This window comes from Phacochoerus africanus, chromosome 8, assembly GCF_016906955.1.
Source record: "Phacochoerus africanus isolate WHEZ1 chromosome 8, ROS_Pafr_v1, whole genome shotgun sequence".
NCBI lineage: Eukaryota > Metazoa > Chordata > Mammalia > Artiodactyla > Suidae > Phacochoerus > Phacochoerus africanus.
In genome coordinates, this window is record NC_062551.1 from 57,027,010 (window position 1) to 57,053,690 (window position 26,681).

General features: G+C 47.5%; 1 protein-coding gene across 3 annotated transcripts in view; it reads left to right on the plus strand.

Moving 5' to 3' along the window:
• Positions 1–26,681, plus strand: part of LOC125132690 (zinc finger protein 665-like) — a 49,087-nt gene that overhangs the window by 19,363 nt on the left and 3,043 nt on the right. Inside the window, exons 1-3 of one of the 3 annotated variants that reach the window (XM_047790322.1) lie at positions 11,625–11,675; positions 17,751–17,849; positions 21,640–21,766. In XM_047790322.1, the coding sequence (XP_047646278.1) occupies positions 17,769–17,849; positions 21,640–21,766 (208 nt within the window). In that variant the 5' untranslated portion in view covers positions 11,625–11,675; positions 17,751–17,768. Of the gene's footprint in view, positions 1–1,534; positions 1,546–11,624; positions 11,676–17,750; positions 17,850–21,639; positions 21,767–26,681 lie in introns of those variants that run through there. The other 2 variants (XM_047790323.1, XM_047790324.1) reach the window with 2 other exon arrangements.

Genomic DNA, 26,681 nt, shown 5'->3' on the forward strand with positions numbered 1-26,681 from the left:
AAAAAAAGACAAAAAGACCAAAAAAAAAAAAAAAAGTCTGTCAAGCCTAATTTACCATCGGGTAGTCCATACTGGTGAGAAACTAGAAATGTGGTGAGGTGACAAGGCTCTTAGCAGGTGTCTACATCTTAGTCTTCATTAGAAAATTCATTCTGGAAAGTTCCCATGTAGCACAGCGGGTTAAAGATCTGGTGGTGTCACTGCTGCGGCTCAGGGCACTGCTGTGATGTGGGTTTGGTCCCTGCCCCGGGAACTCCCTCATGCCGGAGGTGCTGTCAAAAAGAAAAAAAAAAATGCCCAAAGATCTCATTCTGGAGATGCCCTCACAGTGCCACAAATGTGAAATTATAATAATCCTGAGTCTCAGGTAAGACAGTTGTTTGCGAGTGACGGAGCTCCTGGAGCACAGCCATTGCAGGAAGTATGAGGTTTATCATTCTTACCCAACAGGAAGTGCAGAGGGTGCCATGCGGGGTGTACTGCATCCCCTTGCCCTGCCTGCCTCCACAAACGCTTAGTCTCCCGTGGGTTAAGGGTCCACTCTTGTCACTGCTAGGACTCTGTTCTAGGCTCTGGCATTGGTTCCATCCCTGGCCCAGGGACTTCCACATTCTGCAGGTGTGGCCAAAAAAAAAAAAAAGGTGAAATATTTATCCACAACAGACATCTTATGAAAGATGGTTGATAGAAGCATTTTTAAATTTATTCTTTATTTCATTTTTGTTAGAAGCATTTTTTTAAAGTAATAGCCAAAATGTGGGAAGAACGTAAAGCTCCATCAGTGATGAGCGTATGAACAAACTGGATGCTACTCAGCAGAAATAAGTTACGGGGCACTGATAAAATGGATGGCATGGATGCCCCTTCAGAGCCATATCTTTTTTCTTTCTTTTTTTTTGGCTAGGCCCACAACATGCAGAAGTTGGAGGCCCAGGGATTGAACCCATGCCACACAGCAGTGACAACATTGGATCCTTAACCTGCTGAGGCCCTAGGGAACTCCTGCAGAATAGCCATATCCGTAGAGATAGAAAGTAGCTAAATGTTTGCTTGTAGTTGGGGATAGACTACTAATGGGTATAGGAATTTTTTTCAGGGGTAGGGATGTGTGATGAAAATGTGGTATTTGGACAATGTTGCAAACATACTAAATCCGTCTGTATAGTACACTTGAAAACAGTATTTTATTGTATGCAAAGAATGCAATAAAAGAAGTATCAGCTAATATCTCCATTTTTTTTTTCTTTTTTGGGCTGCACCTGTGGCAGATGTGGACGTTCGTGGGCTAGGGGTTGAATCAGAGCTGCAGCTGCCAGCCTGCACCACAGCCATAGCAAGCCACATCTTCGACCTATGTGGCAGCTTGCAGCAATGGCAGATCCTTAACCCACTGAGCGAGGCCAGGGATCAAACCTGTATCCTCCTGGATACAACTTGGGTTCTTAACCTGCGGAGCCACAGCAGGAACTCCCAGCTCATTATCTTCATATTGAATTCAGAAAATTGTTCTCATTTACTAGCTCTGGCCTACAAGCTGTCTGAGAGGTGACTTCCAGTGTCCATTGTATGGAAGGAAGGAAGAAACTGATGGAATAATGGCAAAAAAGGGGGAACTGGAGAAAGAGATTTTTTTTTCCTTTTTTTTTTCCTTTTTAGGTCCACACCCACAGCATATTGAGGTTCCCAGGCTAAGGGTTGAATCTGAACTGCAGCAGCCTGCACCATAGCCACAGCAACACCAGACCCAAGTCCATTTGCACCCTACACCTCAGCTAACAGCAATGATGGATCTTTAACCCACTGAGCAGGGCCACAGATTGAACCCACATCCTCATGGATACTAGTTGGGTTCATTACTGCTGAGCCACAATGGGAAATCCTGGAGAGAGATTTTAAAGTAAAATCCGGAGTTCCCGTTGTGGCGTAGTGGTTAACGAATCCGACTAGGAACCATGAGGTTTTGGGTTCAATCCCTGGCCTTACCCAATGGGTTGGGGATCCGGTGTTGCCATGAGCTGTGGTGTAAGTCGAAGATGCAGCTAGGATCTGGCATTGCTGTGGCTCTGGCATAGGCCCGTGGCAACAGCTCCCATTCAACCCCTAGCCTGGGAACCTCCATATGCCGTGGGAAGCAGGCCTAGAAAAGGCAAAAAGATAAAAAATTTTAAAAATAAAGTAAAATCCACGTATCAGGAGTTCCTCTTGTGGTTCAGTGGTAATGAACCCAACTAGCATCCATGAGGTCTTGGGTTTCATTCCTGTCCCTGCTCAATGGGTTAAGGATCCAGCGTTGCTGTGAGCTGTGGTTCAGGTCACAGCTGAGGCTTAGATCCCGATTGCCTGTGGCTGGTGGTGTAAGCCGGCAGCTGGAGCTCCATTTGACCCCTAGTCTGGGAACCTCCATATGCAGTGGGTGCTGCCCTAAAAGAAAAAAAAAAAAAAATCCATGTATGGTGTTTCCAAAATTGCAGAGAGGCGCTTGCACATCAGCTGCAAGTCTCTTGCTTCACCGTCAGTGAACTTTAGTTCATTTTCTCCTGTCATTCTAATTCTGTCACTGAACTTGAAATGTGAGGAGCTTCTTCATGGTTATAGGACTTCTACATTGCATCTGTCATTTCTCTGTGTACATTTTCATGCCCCACAAATCTGCAAATACTCCCTTGATGTATACATCCTCGAGGCATTTCACCAAAGTAAAAGGGAAGACAAGCAAAGGAAATAGATCAGCTGTCCTTAAAGTAATAGTGAAATAGGATTCAAAAAATAAGTCAGGAGTTCCCGTCGTGGCACAGTGGTTAACGAATCCGACTAGGAACTATGAGGTTGCAGGTTCGATCCCTGCCCTTGCTCAGTGGGTTAATGATCCGGCGTTGCCGTGAGCTGTGGTTTAGGTTGCAGACGCGGCTCGGATCTCCCGTTGCTGTGGCTCTGGCGTAGGCTGGGGGTTACAGCTCCGATTCAACCCCTAGCCTGGGAACCTCCATATGCTGCGGGAGCGGCCCAAAGAAATAGCAAAAAGACAAATAAATAAATAAGTCTCCCCAAAAAACTAAAAAATAGAACCACCTTGTGATCCAGGAATTCCATTTATGGGTAAGTAAATACTGAAATTATGAGTGTACTAATTTTTTTTTTTTTTTTTTGCTTTTTAAGGCTGTACCCATGGCATATGGAAGTTCCCAGGCTAGAGGCTGAATTGGAGCTACAGCTGCCAGCCAACACCAAGCCGGATCCTTCACTCACTGAGTGAGGCCAGGGATCAAACCTGCATCCCCATGGATCCTAGTTGGGCCCATTAACCACTGAGCCCAAAGGGAACTCCCACGAGAGTACTAATTTGAAAACATACATACATCCCAGTGTTCATAGCAGCACTATTTCCAAAAGCCAATATATAGGAGCAATGTAAGTGTCCATCAAGAGAAAGGTGAATAAAGAGGAAGTCTTATGTATTTACAGTGGAATATTACTCAGCCATAATGAAGAAGGGAATTCTGCCATTAGCAACACCAGAGATGGGTTGAGAGCATGTTGTACTTAGTGAAATATGTCACAGAGAAAAATACTACATGCTATCACTTATATGTAGAATTAGAAAAGAATATATAGAATGAAACAGAGATGCACAGAGAAAACAAACTAGGTTACCAGCGGGGAGAGGGAAGGGAAGAGGGGTAGGATTGGAGTATGGGATTAAGAGATCCAAACTACTCTGTATAAAATAGAAAAGCAGTATCTTAATATATTGTAGAGCACAAGGAATCATAACCACTGTTTGGTAATATTTTTTTTGGCTGTACTTATGACTTGCAGAAATTCGCAGGCCAGGGATTGAACCCATGCCACAGCAGTGACAATGCCAGATCCTTTATCTACTAGGCCACCAGGGAACTCCCTGGTAATAAGTTTTAATGAGGTATAATCTATATAAATACTGAATCACTATGCTGTACATGTACAGCTAATGTGATAAAACAAATCCACTGTAGTTCAATAAATAAATAGGTATCATACATATATAATTAAATTTAGGATTCATAAAAATGTAATTTTCGGAGTTCCCGTCGTGGCTCAGTGGTTAACGAATCCGACTAGGAACCATGAGGTTGCAGGTTCGATCCCTGCCCTTGCTCAGTGGGTTAACGATCTGGCATTGCCGTGAGCTGTGGTGTAGGTTGCAGACACGGCTCGGATCCCGCGTTGCTGTGGTTCTGGCGTAGGCCTGTGGCTACAGCTCCGATTAGACCCCTAGCCTGGGAACTTCCATATGCTGCGGGAGCGGCCCAAGAAATAGCAAAAAGACAAAAAAAAAAATGTAATTTTCCTACAGTTGAGATACAGTGCTTATTACTGTAACTTCAAAAAGAGGTTTGTTTTTGGATACACTCACAGCATATGGAAATTCCTGGACCAGGTATCAAATCCGACTTGCAGCTGTGATCTGAACTGCTGCAGACACAATTCTGGATCCTTAACCCAGTGTGCCACAGCAGGAACTCCAAAAGGAGTGTTTTAAATAGCCTTTCAAAATGGCTCTTCTGAAAATTTTTGATTTCTGTTTATAATTTGATAAACACCTCCATACGTTAATTTGTTTTTGTTTTTGTTTTTTTTAGCACTGCACCCGAGGCCTATGGAAGTTCCCAGGCTAGGGGTCAAATCGGAGCTACAGCTGCCAGCCTATACCACAGTCACAGCAACACCGGATCCAAGCAGCATGTGACCTACACCACAGCTCATGGCAACTCGGGATCCTTAACCCGCTGAGCGAGGCCAGGTATTGAACCCACAACCTCATGGTTCCCACTAGGATTTGTTTCTGCTGCGCCACAATGGGAACTCCCTCCACACATTAATTTTTATAATACAAATAAAAAATATCTTAGGCCATTCATCTGTATGTATTTCCTAAGCATTTCCAATAATCCTATTGTGCAGTAAGATCCAAGGGCATCAGGAAGAGGAATGGATAAGTGTGTTATCAGTATGTGGAAAATCATGGCCTTTCTTAAGCAACACATCAGGAGTTTCAAGGGTAAACATTCAGTTTTATTTATTTACTTAGTCTTCTTAGGGCCGCACCCGAGGCACCTGGAAGTTCCCAGGCTAGGGGTTGAATCGGAGCTTCAGTCGTTGGCTCCAGATCCAAGCCACGTTTGCAACTTACACTGCATCACAGCATCCTTAACCCACTGAGCGAAGCCAGGAATGGAACCCACATCCTCATGGATACTGGTCGGGTTCCTTACCACTGAGTCATTATGGGAACTCCAAACATTCCGTTTTATATGACTCCATCTTTCAGGTTTGACTATGGATCTTTCAGCCTCACTATGTGGACAGGGAAGGCTGATAATAAAGCCTGAGGGCTTCTTTTTTTGGTCTTTTTGCCATTTCTTGGGACTTTCCCATGGCATATGGAGGTTCCCAGGCTAGGGGTCGAATCGGAGCTGTAGCCACCGGCCTACGCCACAGCCATAGCAACACGGGATCCAAGCCTCGTCTGCAACCTACACCACAGCTCACGGCAACGCTGGATCCTTAACCCACTGAGCAAGGGCAGGGATCGAACCCGCAACCTCATGGTTCCTAGTCGGATTCGTTAACCACTGAGCCATGATGGGAATTCCCTGAGGGCTTCTTCTTTGGCAGTAGTTGTAGGTTCACCCCACAGTCAAGTACCATCACCATAGCCTGGTCCTTTATCCACAATAATGCAAGGTCATCACCATTTTCTGCTGCTCTAGCCGTTTTGGAAACAACTTGTGAGTCCACCCTGTTCTCCCCAGAAAGCCTCATTATGTAACAAACATTCTCCTGACACTTTAGTGTATGGAGCCTTTATTCCTGCCATCCAAACCAAACTTTGAAAGGGGTTCCATCCTTTTGCAACAGAGAAAGCCAAAGTGCAAGCTAACAAAACATGGGTTAGAGAGTGCATAGGTGAAATTTCTAGTTTATCTATGGAAAAATCCCATTTTGCATGTTTATTTGTAGAGGAAACTCACACTGATCTTCTCCAGTTCTTTCTCTGAGCACATGAACCACAAAAGATCGATTGAGTCATTATTATTATTTTGGCCACAACAAAGGCACATGGAAGTTCCTGTGCCAGGGATTTTTTTTTTTAATTATTATTATTTTTATTTTTATTTTTTTGCTTTTTAGGGCCGCACCCCCAGCATTATGGAGGTTCCCAGGCTAGGGGTTGAATCAGAGCTGCAGCTGCCGGCCTACACCACAGCCACAGTAATGCAGGATCCGAGCCACGACTGTGACCTACATCACAGCTCACGGCAATGCTGAATCTTTAACCCACTGAGCAAGGCCAGGGATCAAACCCGTAGCCTCATGGATCCTGGTCAGATTCGTTAACCACTGTGCCACGACGGGCACTCCCACCAGATCCTTCTTAACTAGGCTGGGGATCAAACCGTGCTCAGAGACAGGGCCAGGGGCTTAACCCACTGCACCACAGCAGGAACTCCAGACTGAGTCATTTTAATCCCCATTCCTGAATTTTTCCTTCCTCATGTTTTTTATGCCTGATGCATTTCTTTTCTTTTCTTTTGGTCTTTTTTGCCTTTTCTTGGGCCGCTCCCGCAGCACACGGACGTTCCCAGGCTAGGGGTTGAGTCGGAGCTGTAGCCACCAGCCTACACCACAGCCACAGCAATGTGGGATCCAAGCCACGTCTGCAACCTGCACCACAGCCCACGGCAACGCCAGATCCTTAACCCGATGAGCAAGGCCAGGGATCGAACCGGTAATCTCATGGTTCCTAGTCAGATTTGCTAACCAGTGAGCCACGACGGGAACTCCTATGCTTGATATATTTCTATTTTCATTTCATGTAAATGTGTAAACCATGGGTCTAATTCCAGCACTAAAAAAGGCCTATAGAAATATAATCATATAGTGGATATTCAGGCATGGAGGGAGGGGCAGGATGTAGAGAATTTGTGTTTTGAAGTTCCCAGTGTGGCATAACAAGTTCTGTGGCATCTTGGGAGCTCTGGGATGTAGGTTCAATCTCTGACTTGCAACAGTGGGTTAAGGATCTGGCGTTGCCAAATTGTGGCTTAGGTCACAACTCTGGCTTGGATTTGACCCCTGGCCTGGGAACTCCATATGACTCAGGGTGGCCAAAAAGAAAAAAGAAAAAAAAAAGGAACTTGTGTCTGAAGTTCGTTTTTCAGGTTTGTTTGTTTCAGGGCCACACCTGTGGCATAGGGAAGTTCCCAGGCTAGAGGCTGAATCGGAGCTGTAGCTGCCAGCCTACACCACAGCCACGGCAACGTAGGGTCTGAGCCACATCTGCACCCTACACCTCAGCTCACGGCAATGCTGGATCCCTGACCCAATGAGCGAGGCCAGGGATCCAACCTGCATCTTCATGGATACTGGTTGGATTTGTTTCCACTGCGCCACAACGGGAACTCTCCACTGCCATATTATTTTCGTTGTTTTTGTTGTTTTGGCTGCACCCTCAGCATACAGAATTTCCTGGGCCAGGGATCGAACCCATGCCACAGCAGTAACAAGGGCTAAAGCAGTAACCATGCTGGATCCTTAACCCCCTAAGCCGCCAGGGAACTCCTGCCATGGTAGTTTCATTATAGCTGCAGTAAAAATCAGGGGTGCACTATGGAGTTCATAACTCTAATGCAAATTATGAATATCCATAAAATTGTAAGTGGTGGAGAGAAATTGTTGTAGATACGCTTCAACCTAGACATCCTAACGCTGTATCATTAGTGATCATTAGGAAGTACTTCAGGGAGGTACGATTGGCTTGGCTCAATAGAAAGCTTACACCTCATTCAGGATTTCATTTTATTATTAATGTTTTGGCTGCGCCCTCAGCATGTGGAAGTTCCTGGCCCAGAGATTGAACCCTCGCTATAGAGTAGCCTCCAAGCTGCTTCCGTGATCCTTAATCGCTGCACCACCAATCCACAGGGAACTCCATTCAAGATTTTAACAAGACCATATTTCATTAGACATGAAAATATAGTAGATTCTAACTAAGATGGTATCAAAATGCAATTCTGGTGAATCCATCACACTCTGTACTCTTGTTCTTTTCTTTTTTCTCTTTTACTTTTTTTTTTCCTTTTTGCCGTTTCTTGGGCCGTTCCTGTGGCATATGGAGGTTCCTAGGCTAGGGGTCCAATCGGAGCTATAGCTGCCGGCCTACACCAGAGCCACAGCAACACGGGATCCGAGCTGCATCTGCAACCTACATACACCACAGCTCACGGCAATGCTGGATCCTTAACCCACTGAGCAAGGCCAGGGATCAAACCCGCAACCTCATGGTTCCTAGTCGGATTCGTTAACCACTGAGCCACGACGGGAACTCCTCTTGTTCTTTTCATTTAACCATGGTCTCTAACACTGTGTCTTCAGGGGCCTGAAATAAGACTTGTTGTCATTAATCTACAATATATCTATATTTTGGCACTTCCCATGATCTCCAATTTACACCATATTCCATTTTTTTTTGGCCATGCCCATGGCATGTGGAAGTTCCTGGTCTAGGGATCGACTCCTCCCCCTCCCCAGCAGTGACCCTCACGACCCCTGCAGTGACAGCGCCGGATCCTTAACCTGCTTCACCAGGGAACTCCAAGATTTCTTTATTTTATGGCTGAGTAATATTCCAGTCTGTATAGTTACACACCATTTTCTTTGTCCATTTGTCCATCTATGTTGCTTAACACTTTTTTTTTTTTAATCTTTTTGCTATTTCTCGGGCCACTGCCGTGGCATATGGAGGTTCCCAGGCTAAGGGTCAAATTGGAGCTGTAGCCACCAGCCTACGCCACAGCCACAACAACACGGGATCTGAGCTGAGTCTTTGACCTCCACCACAGCTCACGGCAACACTGGATCCCCAACCCACTGAGCAAGGCCAGGGATCAAACCTGCAACCTCATGGTTCTTAACACATTCTTGACATCAGAGGGATGAAGCCTTTTGTAGATACGTTTTTGCCCCCTGACCAGAGATTCTTTAATTATATTTAAGGTCCCCCAGGTGATTCCAGTCCGGACCCATCCTTGAGCAGCAGGGCTCCGTGTCCTCCCAATCCTGAGGGCTGGGATCTGGGCTGAGGGGGCGGGGGCTCTGCTCTGCAGGGGGATGGGGCAGGGCTGGTCTGTGACCTGCAGGGGGTTGTGCGCTCCAGCGGAGGTGCCCACGGCTGCAGGGTGGGTGAGGGCCTCACCAGAATACTGCGATCTGAAGAAAAGTCTGGGAAAACTCTGTTGGTCTCTGTAGGAGTCTCCTGTCCTGAATCCGTCCTGGGACAGTGGGCAGCAGAGGCCTGTGTCATCCACACGGTAAGCTCTCCCCTGTGTGTGTGGTTGTGGCACAGAAATGGGGTGTATTGATTCTAAGCATCAGGAACATTCTCAACTTTCAAGATTGACTTCTAGTGGGAGGTCGAGGTTAGCAGATGTGAGCTATTACACACTGAGGGATAAAAAACAAGGTCTTGGAGTTCCCGTCGTGGCGCAGTGGTTAACGAATCCCACTAGGAATCATGAGGTTGCGGGTTCCATCCCTGGCCTTGCTCAGTGGGTTAAGGATCCGGCGTTGCCATGAGCTGTGGTGTAGGTCGCAGACGCGGCTCGGATCCCATATTGCTGTGGCTGTGGTGTAGGCCGGTAGCAACAGCTCCAATTCGACTCCTAGCCTGGGAACCTCCATATGCCATGGGAGCGGCCCAAGAAATGGCAAAAAGAAAAAAGAAAAAGAAAAAAAAAAAAAAAGCCAAGGTCTTGTACAGCACAGAGAACTGTATAAAATGTCCGGGACAACCAGAATGGAGGGAGACATGGCTCAGCGGAAATGAATCTGACTACCATCCTTGAGGATGCAGGTTCTATCCCTGGCCTCACTCAGTGGGTTAAGGATCCAGCGTTGCTGTGAGCTGTGGTGTAGGTCGAAGATGCTGCTTGGATCTGGTGTTGCTGTGGCTGTGGCATAGGCTGCCAGTTACTGCTCTGATTAGACCCCTAGCCTGGGAACCTCCATATGCCGTGGGTGCGGCCCTGAAAAGACAAAAAATATATATGTATCAAAAGGTTTTTTTTGACTTGCTGTTACAGGACTACACATCATTGTGAAATGATAATTTTTTAGTAATAAGTAAAGGTGAGTGGTTTCAAAGACAAACATTTATAAAATTGTAAGAGAAATTTAGCTCTTCTGAATTTATAAGTTTTAGGTTTCTTTTTTGGCTGGCATGTGGAAGTTCCCCAGCCAGGGATCCAGAACCTGTGCCACAGCAGAGAGAACACTGGATTCTTTTTTTTTTTTTTGCTTTTTAGGACGGCACCTGCGGCATATGAAAGTTCCCAGGCTAGGGGTCAATTAGGAGCTACAGCTGCCAGCCTACACCACAGCCACAGCAAAGCCAGATCCGAGCCTCGTCTGCGACCCACACCACAGCTCGTGGCAACGCCAGATCCCCAACCTACTGAGCGAAGCCAGGGATCGAACCCACAACCTCATGGTTCCTAGTCGGATTCATTTGGGCTTCGCCATGATGGGAACTCCAAGAGGAGTAGTTTAAAAAAAATATATTTTCAAAGAAATAACATTTTTCTTTTATCAGAGAGGAAACCAAATTTGAATTTTGTAGCAGGGTATTTTTAGCATAAAACTCAATTATCTTTAGCCCCTATGTAAAGAAAGCCAAAAGTGGATGTACCCATTTTAGTAATGTTTTAATATTTTTTATTTTGGAATAATTTAAATATTTAATAACTGCTCAGCATTTAACTTAGAAAAAGTGTGAGGTTTTACGTCACTGAAGAGTTTGAGAAAGCTATTGATAGATTTACTTTGGGAGTTCCCTTTGTGGTTCAACAGATCCACTGTGTCTCTGCCACACTGGGGGGCAAATTCCATCCTCCACCAGGCAGAATGGGTTAAGAATACAGTGTTGCCACCCATATGCCTTGCCTAAAAGAAAGGTGGCCAAAAATAAAGAAAAAAAAATGGGAATTACCACTGTAGCTCAGCAAATTAAGAACCTGACTAGTATACAGGAGGATCAGGCTAGTATCCATGAGAATGCGGGTGCAATCCTATCCTCTCTCAATGGGTTAAGATCCAGTGTTGCCACAAGCTGTGGCAGAAGTTGCAGAAGCGACTTGGATCTAGCTTGGCTGTGTCTGTGGTGTAGGCCGGCAGCTGCAGCTCTGATTCGACCCCTAGCCTGGGAACTTCCGTATGCCGCAGGTGCGGGCCTAAAAAGAAAGAAAAAAGAAAAGGAAAAGCCTTATATCTCATGCACCTTCAGTCAATTCCCTTGGACAGCAGCCTGCTGGCAAAAGAGGCATTTTTGGAAATCATTTTCAACTTGTTAGGAGGCAAAATATGTCACAAACTACCGCAAACCAACAGGAAGGTTTTACCTTAACCTGAAATGAAATGACTGTAGCTTAAAGAGAGCAGTTTCTAGGTCCAGGGACACTCCATCCCCTCGGGGCTCCTGGCCACTCTGGCCCCTCACCTGGGCTCCTCCTCGCCCCGCCCCTCGCCGGGGACGTTCCGCCCAGGCCCCGCCCCCAGCAGCCCCAGCCCTAAATCCGCGCAGGCGCAGTCTTTGCGGAAGCGGAAGCGGAGAGCGCGGCGTGAAGGTCACCCTGCTGAGAGTAAGTTTCTCCTTTATAGTGTAACTCTGTGAAGTGCCGTCCCTCTAACCCCATCCTCTGGGTGTGGGGGTCACGACGGCCCTAAAATCCCAGCACCCGGCCCTCCGTCCCAAGTTAATCAATACGTCGCCGTTGTAGGTCGGGTTTGTTTTCCTTAGAGTTCGAAATCGCTCTGTGCCTGATCCTGGAGCCCCCGGCTTTTCTGCCTTCAGTACACGTAGACGCAGCCTTTCGCGGCGTTTTCCTGCTTAGATTCCTTTCCTGCCTCCGCCCCGCCATGTAAAGTGCTCTTCCCCGAGGAGGACCCGCGCCCCCACCTCGCCCCCAGCCCCTGGGGGCAGCGCCGGCCGTCCCGCTCCCGGAGAGGCCGCGTCCTCGCCCCGGTGCTGGGATTCGGGAGACCCCTCTCCTGAGACACCCTCCCTGCAGCCCCTCTGTCCTCGCGGCCCCTCCGGCCGGTCCTTCTGCTCCGCAGGCCTCACCTGTGTAGTCAGCCCTTCCCCGCACCCGGCGTAGGGGGAGGTGACCTCGTCCACCGTGTGACACCCAGCGTTCTTCCGTCTCAAAGTCCACCGGATGAAATATGTTCTCTTCCGGTTGGCGGGCATCTTATCTAGTCTCCATCCCTGTAAATACTTGTGTGAGGGGCATGAGGAGAGGCAGACATGGGAATGACATGTGGCGCATCAGTGTCAGGATCCGGCGTTGTCCCATAGCAGCGGTTCGCGTCGCTGCTGTGGTTCTGGTTCCATCCCTGGACAGGGAACTTCAACCTGCCGTGGGCGCCCCCCCCCAAAAAAAAAGATGAGCCAGACACAGAAAAATTGAGGAGAAAATAAGATAGGACGGATGGACACGTGGAGGATGGCTGAGGGATTTATAAGGCAGCAAATGAAATAGAGTAGGCCTTGAAATTAGCAGGTGCGTGTACTCCAGAAGTAATAAAAAGCCGGATCTTCAGGGGTTGGAAAGCAACACAGGGAGAGTGTAGCAGTGCAGTGATGGGAGGGGTGGCGGCTGTGTTGAGGCACTTAGCGGGGAGAGTGGCGGGGCGGGGGGGGGGGGGGGTAATAAAGAGTGGGAACTACGGGAAATTCAGAGTCTCCTTGTTCTGGGAGAGAAACAGATGACAACTTGTGACTAGCAGAGGAAGAGACAGCAGGAAGGAAGCAGAGCCACTTGGGGTGTCAGGGAGTGGGGGAGGGAGTGTAACAGGGACAGAAGGGGTGGGTGGTGTAACCCTGGGGACAGAGAGAGTGTAGAGTTGTGTGAAGGGGGCAGAACTATATAGATATTTAAGACAATTAGAAAGGCTGGGGGAAGAACAAGTGGGGAGTCTACTTGCAGAGTAGGGCAGGATGGGTGAGAGATAAGAAATAGGAGGCCAGGGAGTTCTCCTCCTGGCTCAGCAGAAACGAATCTGACTAGAATCCATGCCAGCCGCAGGTTCGACCCCTGGCCTCACTCGGTGGGTTAAGGATCCAGCATTGCCATGAGCTGTGGTCTCTGTGGTCTGTGTAGGTGACAGACGTGGCTGGGATCTGGTGTTGCTGCGGCTGTGGTGTAGGCCAGTGGCTACAGCTCCAATTCAACCTCCATGTGCCTCGGATGTGGCCCTAAAAAGACAAAAAAGAAAGACAAGAAATAGGAGGCCGGGAGTTCCCATTGTGGCTCAGTGGTTAACAAACCCCTGACTAGGATCCATGAGGACATGGATTCCATCCCTGGCCTTGCTCAGTGGGTTAAGGATCTGACGTTGCCGTGGGCCGTGGTGTAGGTCACAGACGCGCCTCGGGTTCTGCGTTACTGTGTCTGGTGTAGGCCGGCAGCTACAGTTCTGATTCCACCCCTAGCCTGGGACCCTCCATATGCCACAGATGCAGCCCTAAAAAAAAAAAAAAAAGAAGAAGAAGAAGAAGAAAGAAATAGGTTTCTGGCAGGCGCACCATGAGAATAGTAGGGCGCAGTGGCTTGGGTCGCTGAAGAGGTGTGGGTTTGATCCACAGCCCAGGGCACATTGGGTCTTGCTGTGGCTCCAGGTCAATCACAGGCCCTGGGAACTTCCACATGCCATGTTTTGGGCCATAAAATAAAAAAAACGGGAGTTCCTGTTTTAGCTCAGGGAGTTCCCCTTGTAGCTCAGTGGGGTAGGGAACACAACTAGTATCCAGTATCTAGTAGTATCTAGTGTAGTCTGGCAGCTGCAGTTCCAGCTTAATCCCTAGCCTGGAAACTTGCATATGCTACAGGTTCGGCCCTAAGAAGCAGACAAACAAACCACAAAAAGCCGGCAACAACAAAACAAAAACAAAAAGAAGGAGATATAGGGAAAGAAAGAGGGAGATAAATAATGAAATGGGAACACCTGGTAGTGCAGGTAGAGAGGGGAAACTGGATCCAGATGGAGGGTGAGTTGTTTGGATTTGGATGCTTAAAGTGTGATGCATGATTTGTAGCTTTAGAATGTAGTAAATTTAAAATTCAGGAGTTCCAGAGTTCCTGTTGTGGCTCATCGAGTTAAGAACACGACATAGTGTCTGTGACGATGTGGGTTTGATCCCTGGCCTCACTCAGTGGTTAAGAATCACTGCCTTAAGCTCCTGCATGTGGGTGGCAGATGCGGCTCAGATCCAGCATTGCTGTGGCATAGGCTGGCCATTGTAGTTCTCTTTTGACCTTTGGCCTGGGAACTTCCATGATGCCGAGGTGTGGCCATAAAAAAAAGAAAAAGAAAGTAGAAAAGAAAAAAATTGCAGTTCCAGCTGTGGTGCCATGAATTGGCAGCGTCTTGGGAGCCCTGAGACTTGGCAGGCGTAGTGGGTTAAGGATCCAACATTCGGCAGCTGCACCTTGGGTCTCCACTGCATGCAGCTCGGATCTGATCCCTGGCTCCAGAATTCCATGTGCCGCAGAACGGCCAAAAATGGAGGGAAAAAAATTCGCATTATTTCCTTTTATTGATTCAGATTTATTTGACATTTGAGTGCTTTCCTCTCTTTATCTGATATCTTGGAGAAGTTCCTTAGTAACTGGTAAAGAATTTTATTAGAGTATTTTGATAAGTGCTTGGTAAAGATGTCAGTCCAACAACCCACTTTAACCAGCTAGTCTAATACTAGAGTTTTCCCTGTCACGTGATCTGTGAACAGAGCGAGCTATGCGGTGGTGACGTGAGGTTGGTTCCCTTTGCTGAAAGGTCCTTGTGCCTTTTAGCCGTGTTTACCCGTGGGTACGTGGAGGAGAGGTAGATGGATGGGGAAGTGGGGAGGGCAGCCTGCAGCAGAAGGGATGTGGAGGCAGGCGTGCGCCTCTGGACGGCCGGTGAAGGGATGCGTGGGACTGTTTGCATGCGACGTCTCCCTTCTGGCGGGAGCACCTGGTATTGGGGTTATGGCTTCTGGGGCTCATTGCATGGTTGGAGGTTCCTTAGTGTGTTAGCTCAGGGTGCCTGGAACATAGCTGCTGAGTCTGAGGTTTACGAGTGTCAGTTTCATGATCATCCATGAGGCGGAATGAAGGTAGTGTGTTTAGGCTGAGAAGACATTGTTAGACGTGTGGCCTGAGTGGAGCCCACAGGGATCACTGGGGGCAGAAGGATGGCAGCCTTGTCCTCAGGCAGTGGAGGTAGAGGGTGCCCCACAGCTTCCACTCCGCAAGTGTCTTGTGTTGGTTTTTTTTTTTTTTTATAGGTCAGGAATTATTGTGCAGAGAAATTGCTTTGGGAAAGATCTCCAGTGTTCTCCTTAATTGCTGCAAGTAATAAAATGCTTCCTGCTCCAGAAAAAAGAAAACAAATAGAAATCACTATGCAGTTTTTAGAGGAATAGAGGGAAAATCACAAAGATCATTTTGTGGGCTACCTTTGATACTTTTTAGTATTTTGTGCTGCAAATGAAAAATGTTTCTGACGCAGAATGAAAGATGTGAAAGGCAGTTTGGGTTGTTGTGGGTCTCACTGGGGTGTCACCATGCAAACTCTTTAATACGTAGTGTTTGGGGGAGTTCCCCTTGTGACTCAGTAGAAACGAACCCAGCTAGTATCCGTGAGGATGCTGGTTCGATCCCTGGCCCCGCTCAGTGGGTAAAGGATCCAGCATTGACAAAAGCTGAGGTGTAGGTTGCAGATGTAGCTCCGATCTGGTGTGGCTGTGGTGTAGGCTGGCAGCTGTAACTCCAATTCCACCCCTAGCCTGGGAACTTGCATATGCCAGACCTGCGGCCCTAAAAATATCTATATGTAGTTTTTGGAGATGGCATTGTTTGGTATATTTAGGTAAACATTTGCAACATGTACATCTAATTACATTGTGCAGACTGTATTTAATCATACTGTATTTCTGTGTACTTGGTATTTTCTTTGAAACACTTTTAAGTGTTCTCAGCACACAGAAATAAAATAGGAGTAGGAGTTCCCATCGTGGCACAGCGGAAACAAATCTACCTAGGAACCATGAGGTTGTGGGTTCGATCCCTGGCCTCGCTCAGTGGGTTAAGGATCCTGTGTTGTGGTGGCTGTGGTGTAGGCTGGCAGCTGTAGCTCCGATTGGACCCCTAGCCTGGGAAACTTCATAAGCCCCAGTCAGGTGTGACCTTAAAAAGCAAATCAATCCATCAATCAATCAATAAAAATAAAATAAAATAGTGAATTGATGGAATTGTAAAGTACTGTATTGTGATTATCACACAGCTTATCAACTGCCAAAGAATCACATTGAATGTCTCATATACACACCAGTAGTATTTATCAATTATACCTCAGTTAACCTGGAAAGGAAAGTGGGAGATGTGCAAAGCCTGCCTCCTTTGAGTGGTGCTTAACCCAGACTTCACCTTAGATCCATGAGGTGTTTTGCATGTACATGTTCTGTGCCCTCTGACCAGGGATTCTCCTTCATGCAGTCATGTGGGATCCAACATCAATATTTAAGGTGCCCCAGGTGATTCCAATCCGGATCCATCCTTGAGCAGCAACGCTCCGCGTCCTCCCAATCCTGGGGGCTGGTATCTGTGCTGAGGGCGAGGAGGCTCTGCTCTGCACGGGGGATGGAGCAGGGTTGGTCTGTGACCTGCAGGGGGTTATAGGGTCCAGCTGAGGTGCCCAAGGTTGAGTGTAAGTGAGGGCCTCACCAGGAGGGGAGCTTAATCAGAAGGAAAGTTGTTGGAAAACTCTCCTATTGGTCTTCGTGGGAGTTTCTTGTCCTGAGTCCCTCCTGGGACAGCGGACCCCAGAGGCCTGTCTCTTCCACATGGTGCGGTCTCCCCTGTGCGTGTGGTTGTGGCACAAGAACGCTGCCAAGACCAGCTCAGGAGGTTGGGGCTGAAGAACGGGTGCTTCGAAACTTCAGGAAAAAAAAGTTAACATAAAACAAGACACAGACATTTATCTTGAGTAAAGGGGGACTCGAGGTCTCAGGGACTAAGAGCCCCGCCTTAAGAAACTGCAATGCTTTTTTGTGCTCTTGAGGATGACGTCAAGTGAGGAGGGGGCTTTGGGTGCAGGATATAGATTTTTTAAAGTTATTTTAAAAGTCACAGAGCCAGTTGCTGATTAAGCTTTTATTCTGATCTTTAGGCGTTTAACAGTCATTAGCATTGAGGAAGCTTGGCGTGGGGTCTCTAGGCATAGCCTTCTGGAGAATCATCCTTGTGCTTCTGCAGACGGAGGCGTGCCTATCTGCAGCAACCTGGCTGGCATGCCTAGGTTTGCACCTCGGTTCTCCTTGCTAATGCATCTCCTGCTAATGCATCTCCTTGGGGCCATGAGGCTCATCTTCCTCTTTAGAGGACATAGCATGCTGTGCACACGTGGGCCTGTACCAACGCATTCTGTCCTCATTCAGCTGACCCCATGCATGGCTTATGCCTTTAGGTCTTTGTGCTTAAGCTTAAGTCATTTACCTGCACTGCGACTGTTTTCCAAGCAGGAAGATGGGGTGAAGGAAAGCAGGACAAGATGGAGTTTTCAGCATAGAAACTAGAAGCAAAGAGGCTAAGAAAAGATTGCGGAAACCTGTCTCGCGGCAGAACGCAGTATGTTGAGTCTAAGCATTAAGTAGCATCTTTTTAACTTTCAAGTTTGATTTCTAAAGACGCATGTTGCCTGAGCAAGAAGCCCGGCGGGGGAGGAGGAGGAAGAGGAAGGAAGACCAGGAGTCAGGAATGGCTGTTTCTCAGGTAAAGTTAATTCCTCAGGGATTCTCCGTCTGTCCTTCCTGAGATGCCCTCCTTTGACCTCACTCATCTTGTCTGACGCTGCTGAAGTGTCCTGCCCGACACTGTCCGTTCCCAGTCACCCGGGGCCTCCCCTCAGGGCCTGTCCCCTCCACTTATGACCCAATGAGCTGGAGCATGTGAAGAGCCCCCCCTGGGCATCGTCCTGGGCTTCACACCCATGGACTGGAGACATAGCGTCGGGCAGGGATTGGGCCCCATCTGGATGCACAGTGTGCGGTCACCCAGGATCAAGAAGCTGCACTCCAAAGTCAGGAGTTTTTGAATCCGCTTAGGAACCGTGAGATTACAGGTTCAATCCCTGGCCTCGCTCAGTGAATAAAGGGTCTGGTGTTGCCATGAGCTGTGGTGTAGGTTGCAGGCGCAGCTCGGATCTGATATTGCTGTGGCGGTGGTGTAGGCTGTAGCTCCAATTGGACCCCTAGCCTGGGAACCTCCATGTGCCACAGGTATGGCCCTGAAAAAAAAAATAGGAAAAAAAAAAGGTTTTTTTTTGTTTGTTGTTCAGGTTTGTTTGTTTGCTTGCTTTTAATGATTGCACCCACAGCACTTGGCAGTTCCCAGGCTAGAGGTTGAATCGGAGCCTACCCCACAGCCACAGCAATGTCAAACCCGAGCCACGTCTTTGACCTGCGCCACAGCTCAGGGCAACACCAGATCCTTAACCCACTGAGTGAGGCCAAGGATTGAACCCACATTCTCCACGGATACTGGGTCGGGTTCTTGACCCTCTGAGCCACGACAGGAAGCCCCCAGATCCATTCTTTTCCTGGTATGTATCTAGTTGCTCAGCATCGTTTATAACTGAGAATGTCCTTTCCTCCTCTGTGTGGTCTTGGCACCCTCGCCTGTGCATTTTGCATCTTTCACGAGATTATTTCTGGTGTTCTCATCTGTTCCGTTGGTTTATGAATCTGTGTTTATGCCAGTGCCACATGATATTGATTACTTTGTAATGTTTTGAAATCTTAAAATCATGGTCTCCATCTCGTCACTCGAATATGTTGAGCTCCCGCTGTGGCTCAGCGGGTGAAGAGCAAGAGTAATGTCCATGAGGATGTGAGTTCGATCCCTGGCCTCACTTACATGCAGCACAGGTTGCAGATGTGGCTCAGACCTGGTGTTGCTGGGGCTGTGGTGTAGGCTGGCAGCTGTAGCTTCCAATTTGACTCTTAGGCCAGGAACTAACATATGCTGCAGGTGTGGTCTTAAAAAAAAAAAGAAAGAAAAATAGTATTTTCTCTGTTTTATTCCATGAGATTCCCTGTGAATTTTACCATGATTTTTTTCTTTTACTGCAAAAATTGCCTTTGAGGTTGCTGCAGCTGAGGCTTGGGTCGCTTGGATCTGATCCCTGGCCCAAGAATTCCATGTGCCGCAGGGCAGCCAAAAAGAAAAAAAAAAAATTGTCTTTGAAATTTTGACAGACATTCCATTGAATCTATATCACATTTTCAGTCACATGGTCATTTTAAGTCATCAAATTCATGTATACAGTGTATCTTTAAATTTTTTTATGGAGTTCCCGTCGTGGCTCAGTGGTTAACGAATCCGACTAGGAACCATGGGGTTGTGGGTTTGGTCCCTGGCCTTGCTCAGTGGGTTAACGATCCTGCGTTGCCGTGAGCTGTGGTGTAGGTCGCAGATGCGGCTCGGATCCCGAGTTGCTGTGGCTCTGGCGTAGGCCGGTGGCTACAGCTCCGATTCGACCCCTAGCCTGGGAACCTTCATATGCGGCAGGAACGGCCCAAGAAATGGCAAAAAGACAAAAAAAAACTAAAAATAAAAAAAAATAATAAATTTTTTTATATATCCTTGGATTTCTTTTTGCACCATTGAGCAGTTTTCGGTGTACCAGTCTTTCACCTACTTGGGAAGTTTTTCCCTAAAAGTATTCTGTCACTTTTGTTGCTATAGTAGATAGGATTGTGTCCTAAGTTTCATTGGAATTTGTTGATTGTGTGTAGATATGCAAGTGAATTTTAGGTGCTAATTTTTTTCTTTCTCTTTCTTTCCCGTGGCTATGGAGGTTCCCAGGCTAGGGGTCGAATCAGAGCTGTAGCCACTGGCCTACACCACAGCCACAGCAATGCAGGATCCGAGCCGCATCTGCAACCTACACCACAGCTCACGGCAGTGCCGGATCCTTAACCTGCTAAGCAAGGCCAGGGATCGAACCCGTAACCTCACGGTTCCTAGTCGGATTCATTAACCACTGAGTTACGGTGGGAACTCCTGTGCTCTTGTCTTTTCTCTGTTTTTCTGTTAATGTTTGCTTCATGTTTGGAGAACCTTTAAAGTTGTTTATATATTTATAATTGTTATGTCTTCTTGGTAATTTGAACCTTTTATTGTTATACAATGTTTTCTGTCTGTTTCAGTTTTTGTCTTTGGCTTATTTTGTCTGATAAAATATAAGTCCCACCTGGTCTGTTTACAATGCAGCATCTTTTCCTCCCTTTCACCTTCCCATCTCCTTAAATTCATCACTCTGTTTCAACTCTTTTTTTTTTTTTTTAGGGCCACACCTGCAGCATATGGAGGTTCTCAGGCTAGGGGTCTAATCAGAGCTGTAGCCGCTGGCCTACACCACAGCCACAGCAACACAGGATCCAAGCCATGTCTTCGACCTACACCACAGTTAATGGCATCGCCAGATCCTTAACCCACTGAGCGAGGCCCGGGATCGAACCAGCATCCTCATGGATACTAGTTGAGTTCTAAACTCACTGAGCCTCAACGGGAACTCCTGGCCTGGAACTTTCCTAGGTTCTCATGTTTATGGTTGAAGTAGTAGTAAGATTACTAACATGCTGTGTCTGTGTGTGAGTGTGTCCACATCTGTTACCTTTTATTTCCTCCCGAGTTGTTCACTTTGAACTTCTTTCAAGTTTTTGCAGGGAACCGTCTGTCCGTGTGCTTCTGATGCGCTTCTTTTATTTAAATTTTTGCTTCTGTATCTTCGTTCAGGTGCTGGCTGTGTCATTTCTTAGCTTCTTGAACTGAGCTGAGTTTCCCCAAGAATCTGAGAGTTTTCACCTCTGTACAATGGGAGCAAATCTTTCTGTGCTGAGCTGCGATGCTGATTAAGAAAGTTCTTACTTATAGGTGTTCCTGCTGTAGCACAGTGGATTAAGGATCCAGCTGTGTTTCTGTGGTAGCGAGGGTTTGATCCCCGGCCCGGTACAGTGGGTTAAGGGTCCGGCCATGCTGCTGCTGTGGTGTAGGTTGCAGCTGTGGCTCAGATTGGATCCATGGCTGGGGACTTCTCTATATGCCACAGGTGTGACCAAAAAAGAAAAAACAAGTTCATACCTATGAAGTATTTATTTATTTATTTATTTATTTATTTATTTTTGTCTTTTTGCTATTTCTTTGGGCCGCTTTCGCAGCATATGGAGGTTCCCAGGCTAGGGGTCAAATCGGAGCTGTAGCCACTGGCCTACGCCAGAGCCACAGCAACGCGGGATTTGAGTCGCATCTGCAACCTACACCACAGCTCATGACAACGCCGGATCCTTAACCCACTGAGCAAGGGCAGGAATTGAACCCGCAACCCCATGGTTCCTAGTCGGATTCGTTAACCACTGAGCCACGACAGGAACTCCACTGTCATCATAATTTAAAATTTAGACTTTTTTTTTTTTTTTTTTTTTTAAGCACTGTGGACTTGGTCATCTCTGAAAGTAAAGACTCACCTTATGGCCCTTGGGGAAACGGGTTTTCCTTTCAGGGACCTTTGACCTTGGAGGACGTGGCCATCGAGTTCTCCCCGGAGGAGTGGGCCTGCCTGGACCCTGCGCAGAGGGCCTTGTACAGGGACGTGATGCTGGAGACCTGCAGGAACCTGCTCTCCCTGGGTGAGCATCGCTTCCCTCATGGGCTGGCATCTGCCCCTGGGTGTCTTTGCATTTCTGTTACGTGGCTCTTTTGAGCCCGTTTTGCGTTACTGATCTGGAATCTCTGTTGACTCCATGAAAAACTTCAGGAGGAGGCATCAGGAGTTTAAACCTAGCTTTTCCTCGGATGCTCTGCCCACTTCGTGATGCATCAGAGGTGGTTTCAGAGCCGGTGCATTCATACAAGTCAGCGGGCGCCTTTGAACACACCCACTCGCCTGTTTTCTGTGCTTTTTTGCTTTTGGAGTTCGAGGCAAAGAGCTTCATTTCTGCATGTTGTGTGTCGTCAGTCAAGGGGCAGGCCAGGCGAATTTTTGAAGTGTTTTTCTCTCCCCATCTGTACTCACCTCAGTCGCAGTTGGACAAGGAATAAGATTCTGGAAAAGCCATCTTTCTTACGTGCCGGAATGTCTCTTTCTCATCCGAATATTTAACCCATTCTGGAGCAAGAGAAAGAGCCCTGGGCTGTGGAGAGTGACGTGAATGCCTTGGGGGGTGTATCAGAGTGTGGACAGGGATCAGATCTCAGAAGGCCCGGGGGGAGGCCTTGTCATTAAGAGTGTTTGGGAAACTCTCCCCTCCCTGGAACGTTCGCTGGGGATACAGAATTTTATTTATTATTTGAGCTCTGGGAGGACATTTTTCTTCTCCACAACTTAGCCCTCTGTCCTTCATCATGTAAAATGTATTCTTTCTCCCTCCAGGGGGGCTGCAGCTTTGACAGAGACAGAGGCAGAGTCTTTATCGTGATCCTCTGTGCGAGTCATCAGGTGCCCGTGAACTTGTTGCTTGATTTTGGGGCTCCTGAGGGGGACGTTTTTAAAGGGCCCATTTGCCCTGTCATCTCTGCTTCCAGACTTGATTCCATTGGATGCTCAGTTCTCAGCCCATGTAGATCATACGTGAGGCCTCCAGACTCTGATGCCTGAACCTCGCCCGGTTCCATCCTCATCTCATGTTCTCAGGAGACCTCGTCGGAAGATGGGCAAACACTGGCTGCTCTCTGAGTCCGTCTGGCCCCTCAGAGCCTGCATGCAGCTGCCTCAAGCCCTGTGTGCGTGTTGACACCCCTCAGACCCACCTTCACTCTTGTCTGTAATGTGGAGATGGATTCCATCTTTGTCATTGTTACTTAGAAAAACTAAGGACAGTGGACAGAGAGAGAGCCTATCTTTGATTCTTTGATTCCCATTCCTAAAGGGGAGCTTTTTTTTTTTTTTGGTCTTTTTAGGGCCACACTCTTGGCACACGGAAGTTCCTAGGTTAGGGGTTGAATTGGAGCTGGAGCTGCCGGCCACAGCCACAGCAACGTGGGATCTAAACCATGTCTGCAGCCTACACCACAGGTCATGGCAACACCAGATCCTTCGCCCACTGAGCAAGGCCAGGGATCGAACCTGCGTCCTCATGGTTCCTGGTCGGATTTGCTACTGCTGAGCCACAACAGGAACTCCTGGAATGACATCTCAGTGTGAACCAGAATTCATTTTGCTCAATAGACGATCCTTCCCCAGTTAATGTTCCTGGCACCCTCAGGGAACATCCTTTGACCCCCTACGCAAGCGTTTATTTCTGTTTTTTGATCTCTCTGCCATCATGCCAGGACTGCACTGCTTTGGGTAGTTTAGGTTGTTAAGAGGTTTGGAATAATTGTGAAACTTTCCAGCTTCATTCTTTTCAATCTTGTTTTCTGTATGGAGCATCTTTTGAGATTGCGTGTGACTTTTACCTATTTCTTCAGGACACCCTTGGGATGTTAGTAGCGACTGCGTAGACTCTGCTGCTCCTGTAGGGTGGTATTTACATTCCGATGATACTGACTTCCAGCCCAAGAAGTGGGGATAACTTTTCTCATATTTTCTCGTATTTTGCAGCCGCGTCTCTAGTTCGTAGTGCACATACTTTTCTGTTTTGGATCCTCACCCAGGGAGAGCTGGTTCCTGGGGGCGTTTTCCTAGTTTCTCTTTCTGCTAAGAACATCATCGCGTCCTCTCTGGGAATATGATGTATGTTTTTAGTGAGTCAACACACGGAAATACAACCTGTGGAATAATCAGGTTGATATATGACGTGGCAAGTCGTGTAACAGATGTCAAGTTGATTTCAACTTACAACGTTTTTTTTTGTTTGTTTGTCTGTCTGTTTTGCCTTTTCTAGGGCCACTTCCCGCGGCACATGGAGGTTCCCAGGCTAGGGGTCGAATCAGAGCTGTAGCCGTCAGCCTACGCCACAGCCACAGCAATGCTGGATCCGAGCTGCGTCTGCAACCTACACCACAACTCACGGCAACACTGGATCTTTAAGCCACGGAGCAAGGCCAGGGATCGAACCTGCAACCTCATGGTTCCTAGTCGGATTCATTAACCGCTGCGCCACCACGGGAACGCCATCAACTTACAACATGTAAATCTTTCATTCTTTCCCTTACTCATAAAAGAAGTCCCGGAGTTAAAACGGGAGTTAAAACGGGACCGTCGTATGTGACTTGCTAAACTAACTTTTCTTTTCCTTAAAGGTCAGCGTCTCAGTTGCCCTCGTGCAGTTTTGTTCTCACGCACACGCTCCGTCACAAGCTGAGCCCCGTGCTCCCTCGTGGGCACCCACCTGTCCCTCCTCAGGCCCTTTCTCGGGCCCCATCTTCCTCCCTTGATGTGGGTGGACGCACTGTTATTTCCTGGCATATTTCATTTATTCTCCTGAACTTCCCCGTCTCCACAGCACTTTTCCACCCAGCCCTCCTCCGCCTTCCACCCCGATACTTACACTGTCAACATAACACCCCTTTCTGTATGGACAGATGTTCTTAGGCCATCACAGCCCTGATGACTCCGAAACCACTTCCAAGAGCTCCCGTGATGGCTCCGAGGAAGTGAGTCTGACGGGCATCCATGAGGACGCAGGTTCGGCCTTGCCGTGAGCTGTGGTGTAGGTTGTACACACGACTCGGATCCCGAGTTGTTGTGGCTGTGGTGGAGGCCGGTGGTCACAGCTCCAATTCGACCCCATACGCCGTGGGTGCGGCCCTAAAAAGTTAAAAAAAAAAGAAGAAGAAGAAAAGAAACCGTTTCAGGAAGGGATGGTGACAGCCTTGGGAGTTACACAGCTCCTTTCTTCTCAAATCTCCCTGGACATTTGCCTTTAAACTCCTGCTTTTGTTGGAGTATTTTGTAGTCTGTTCTCCTCGGGAGGCCTTCATGTTCAAGAGGACAAAAGCACTTCATCTCAGCCTGTCGGGCGAGGTTCACATGCTGGTTCTCAAGACTTTCTGTGTCAGTTGGGATCACGTACAGAAACCTGTGATTTCACCCCCCTGACTTGAAAATTTGTGATAGTTTCCCTCATGCCTTTTTATTTAAAGAAAAAAATTTTTTTGGCTGTGCCTGCAACATATAAAAATGGCCATGCCAGGGATCAAACTCGTGCCACAACAGTGACCCAAACCACAGCAATGACAATGGTAGGTCCTTAACCATAGGCTACCAGACAACTTGAGCCTTATCTTTTTTTTCTTTTCTTTTTTTTTTTTAAATGCTTTTTAAAAAAGCATTCACAGTATATGAAGGTTCCCAGGCTAGGGGTCAGATCAGAGCTACAGCTGCCGGCTTAGCCACAGCCACAGCCACACCAGATCTGAGCCACATCTGCAACCTACACCACAGTTCACAGTAATGCCAGATCCTTAACCCACTGAGCGAGGCCAGGGATCGAACCTGCAACCTCGTGGTTCCTAGTTGGATTCATTTCCACTGTGCCACGATGGGAGCTCCTTCTTTACTTTCTTTTCTTTTCTTTTTTTTTTTTACAGCAAAAGAATCAAAATTTGCTTTTATATAAAAAGATATTTTAATATTCTGTCATTTATTATGGTATCCCTTTTTTGCATTATATATTTTATGCTTTTCTTTTGCATTTATTCTCAACAGTATTTGGTGTAACCCTAGTTAAATTTTTTTTTTTCTGTCTTTTTGCCTTTTCTAGGGCCGATTCCGTGGTATGTGGAGGTTCCCAGGCTAGGGGTCGAATTGGAGCTGTAGCCACCAGCCTACACCACAGCCACAGCAACGCGGGATCCGAGCCGCGTCTGCAACCTACACCATGGCTCACAGCAACACTGGATCCTTAACCCACTGAGCAAGGGCAGGGCCGAACCCGCAACCTCATGGTTCCTAGTCAGATTCGTTAACCACTGCGCCACAACAGGAACTCCAACCCTAGCTAAATTTAAATAAATTCACAAATTCCTTGCTCTTCATGGCATATATTTTGGTGCTAGTGAACTGCATATTTTAGGGCACTGTACAGGTAGGGAGTTGCTCCATCTATTGGCTGTTTATATAACTGGAGACTATTTCATTTATTAATATTTCATTGTGGTTTAGAGGTGATGGTCTTTCAGAACATTTTTGCTTTTTTTCTTTAGGGCCACACCTACTGCATATGGACGTTTGCAGGGTAGGGGTCGCATTCGGAGCTGCAGCTGCTGGCCTATGCCACAGCCGCAGCAACGCTGGATCCAGGCCTCATCTACAACCTACACCATAGCTCACAGCAACACCGGATCTTTAACCCACTGAGCAAGACTAGTGATCCAACCCACATCCTCATGGACACTAGTCGTGTTTGTTAGCACTCGGCTACAGCGGGAACTCTCCAGAAATTTTTATGTTGCTTCGTGGGTACACAGTTTTACACGAAGAATTTAGAAGAGCATGTTGTTTTTTAAAACTGTTTTATCAAATTCTCCATTTTGGAGTTCCCGCTGTGGCTCAGCAGGATGGATGGTTTCTCGGCAGGGGCAGGGATGCGGATTTGGTTACGCCCAGCACAGTGGATGAAGGCTCTAGCGTGACCACAGCTGCGGTAAAGACTGCAGCTC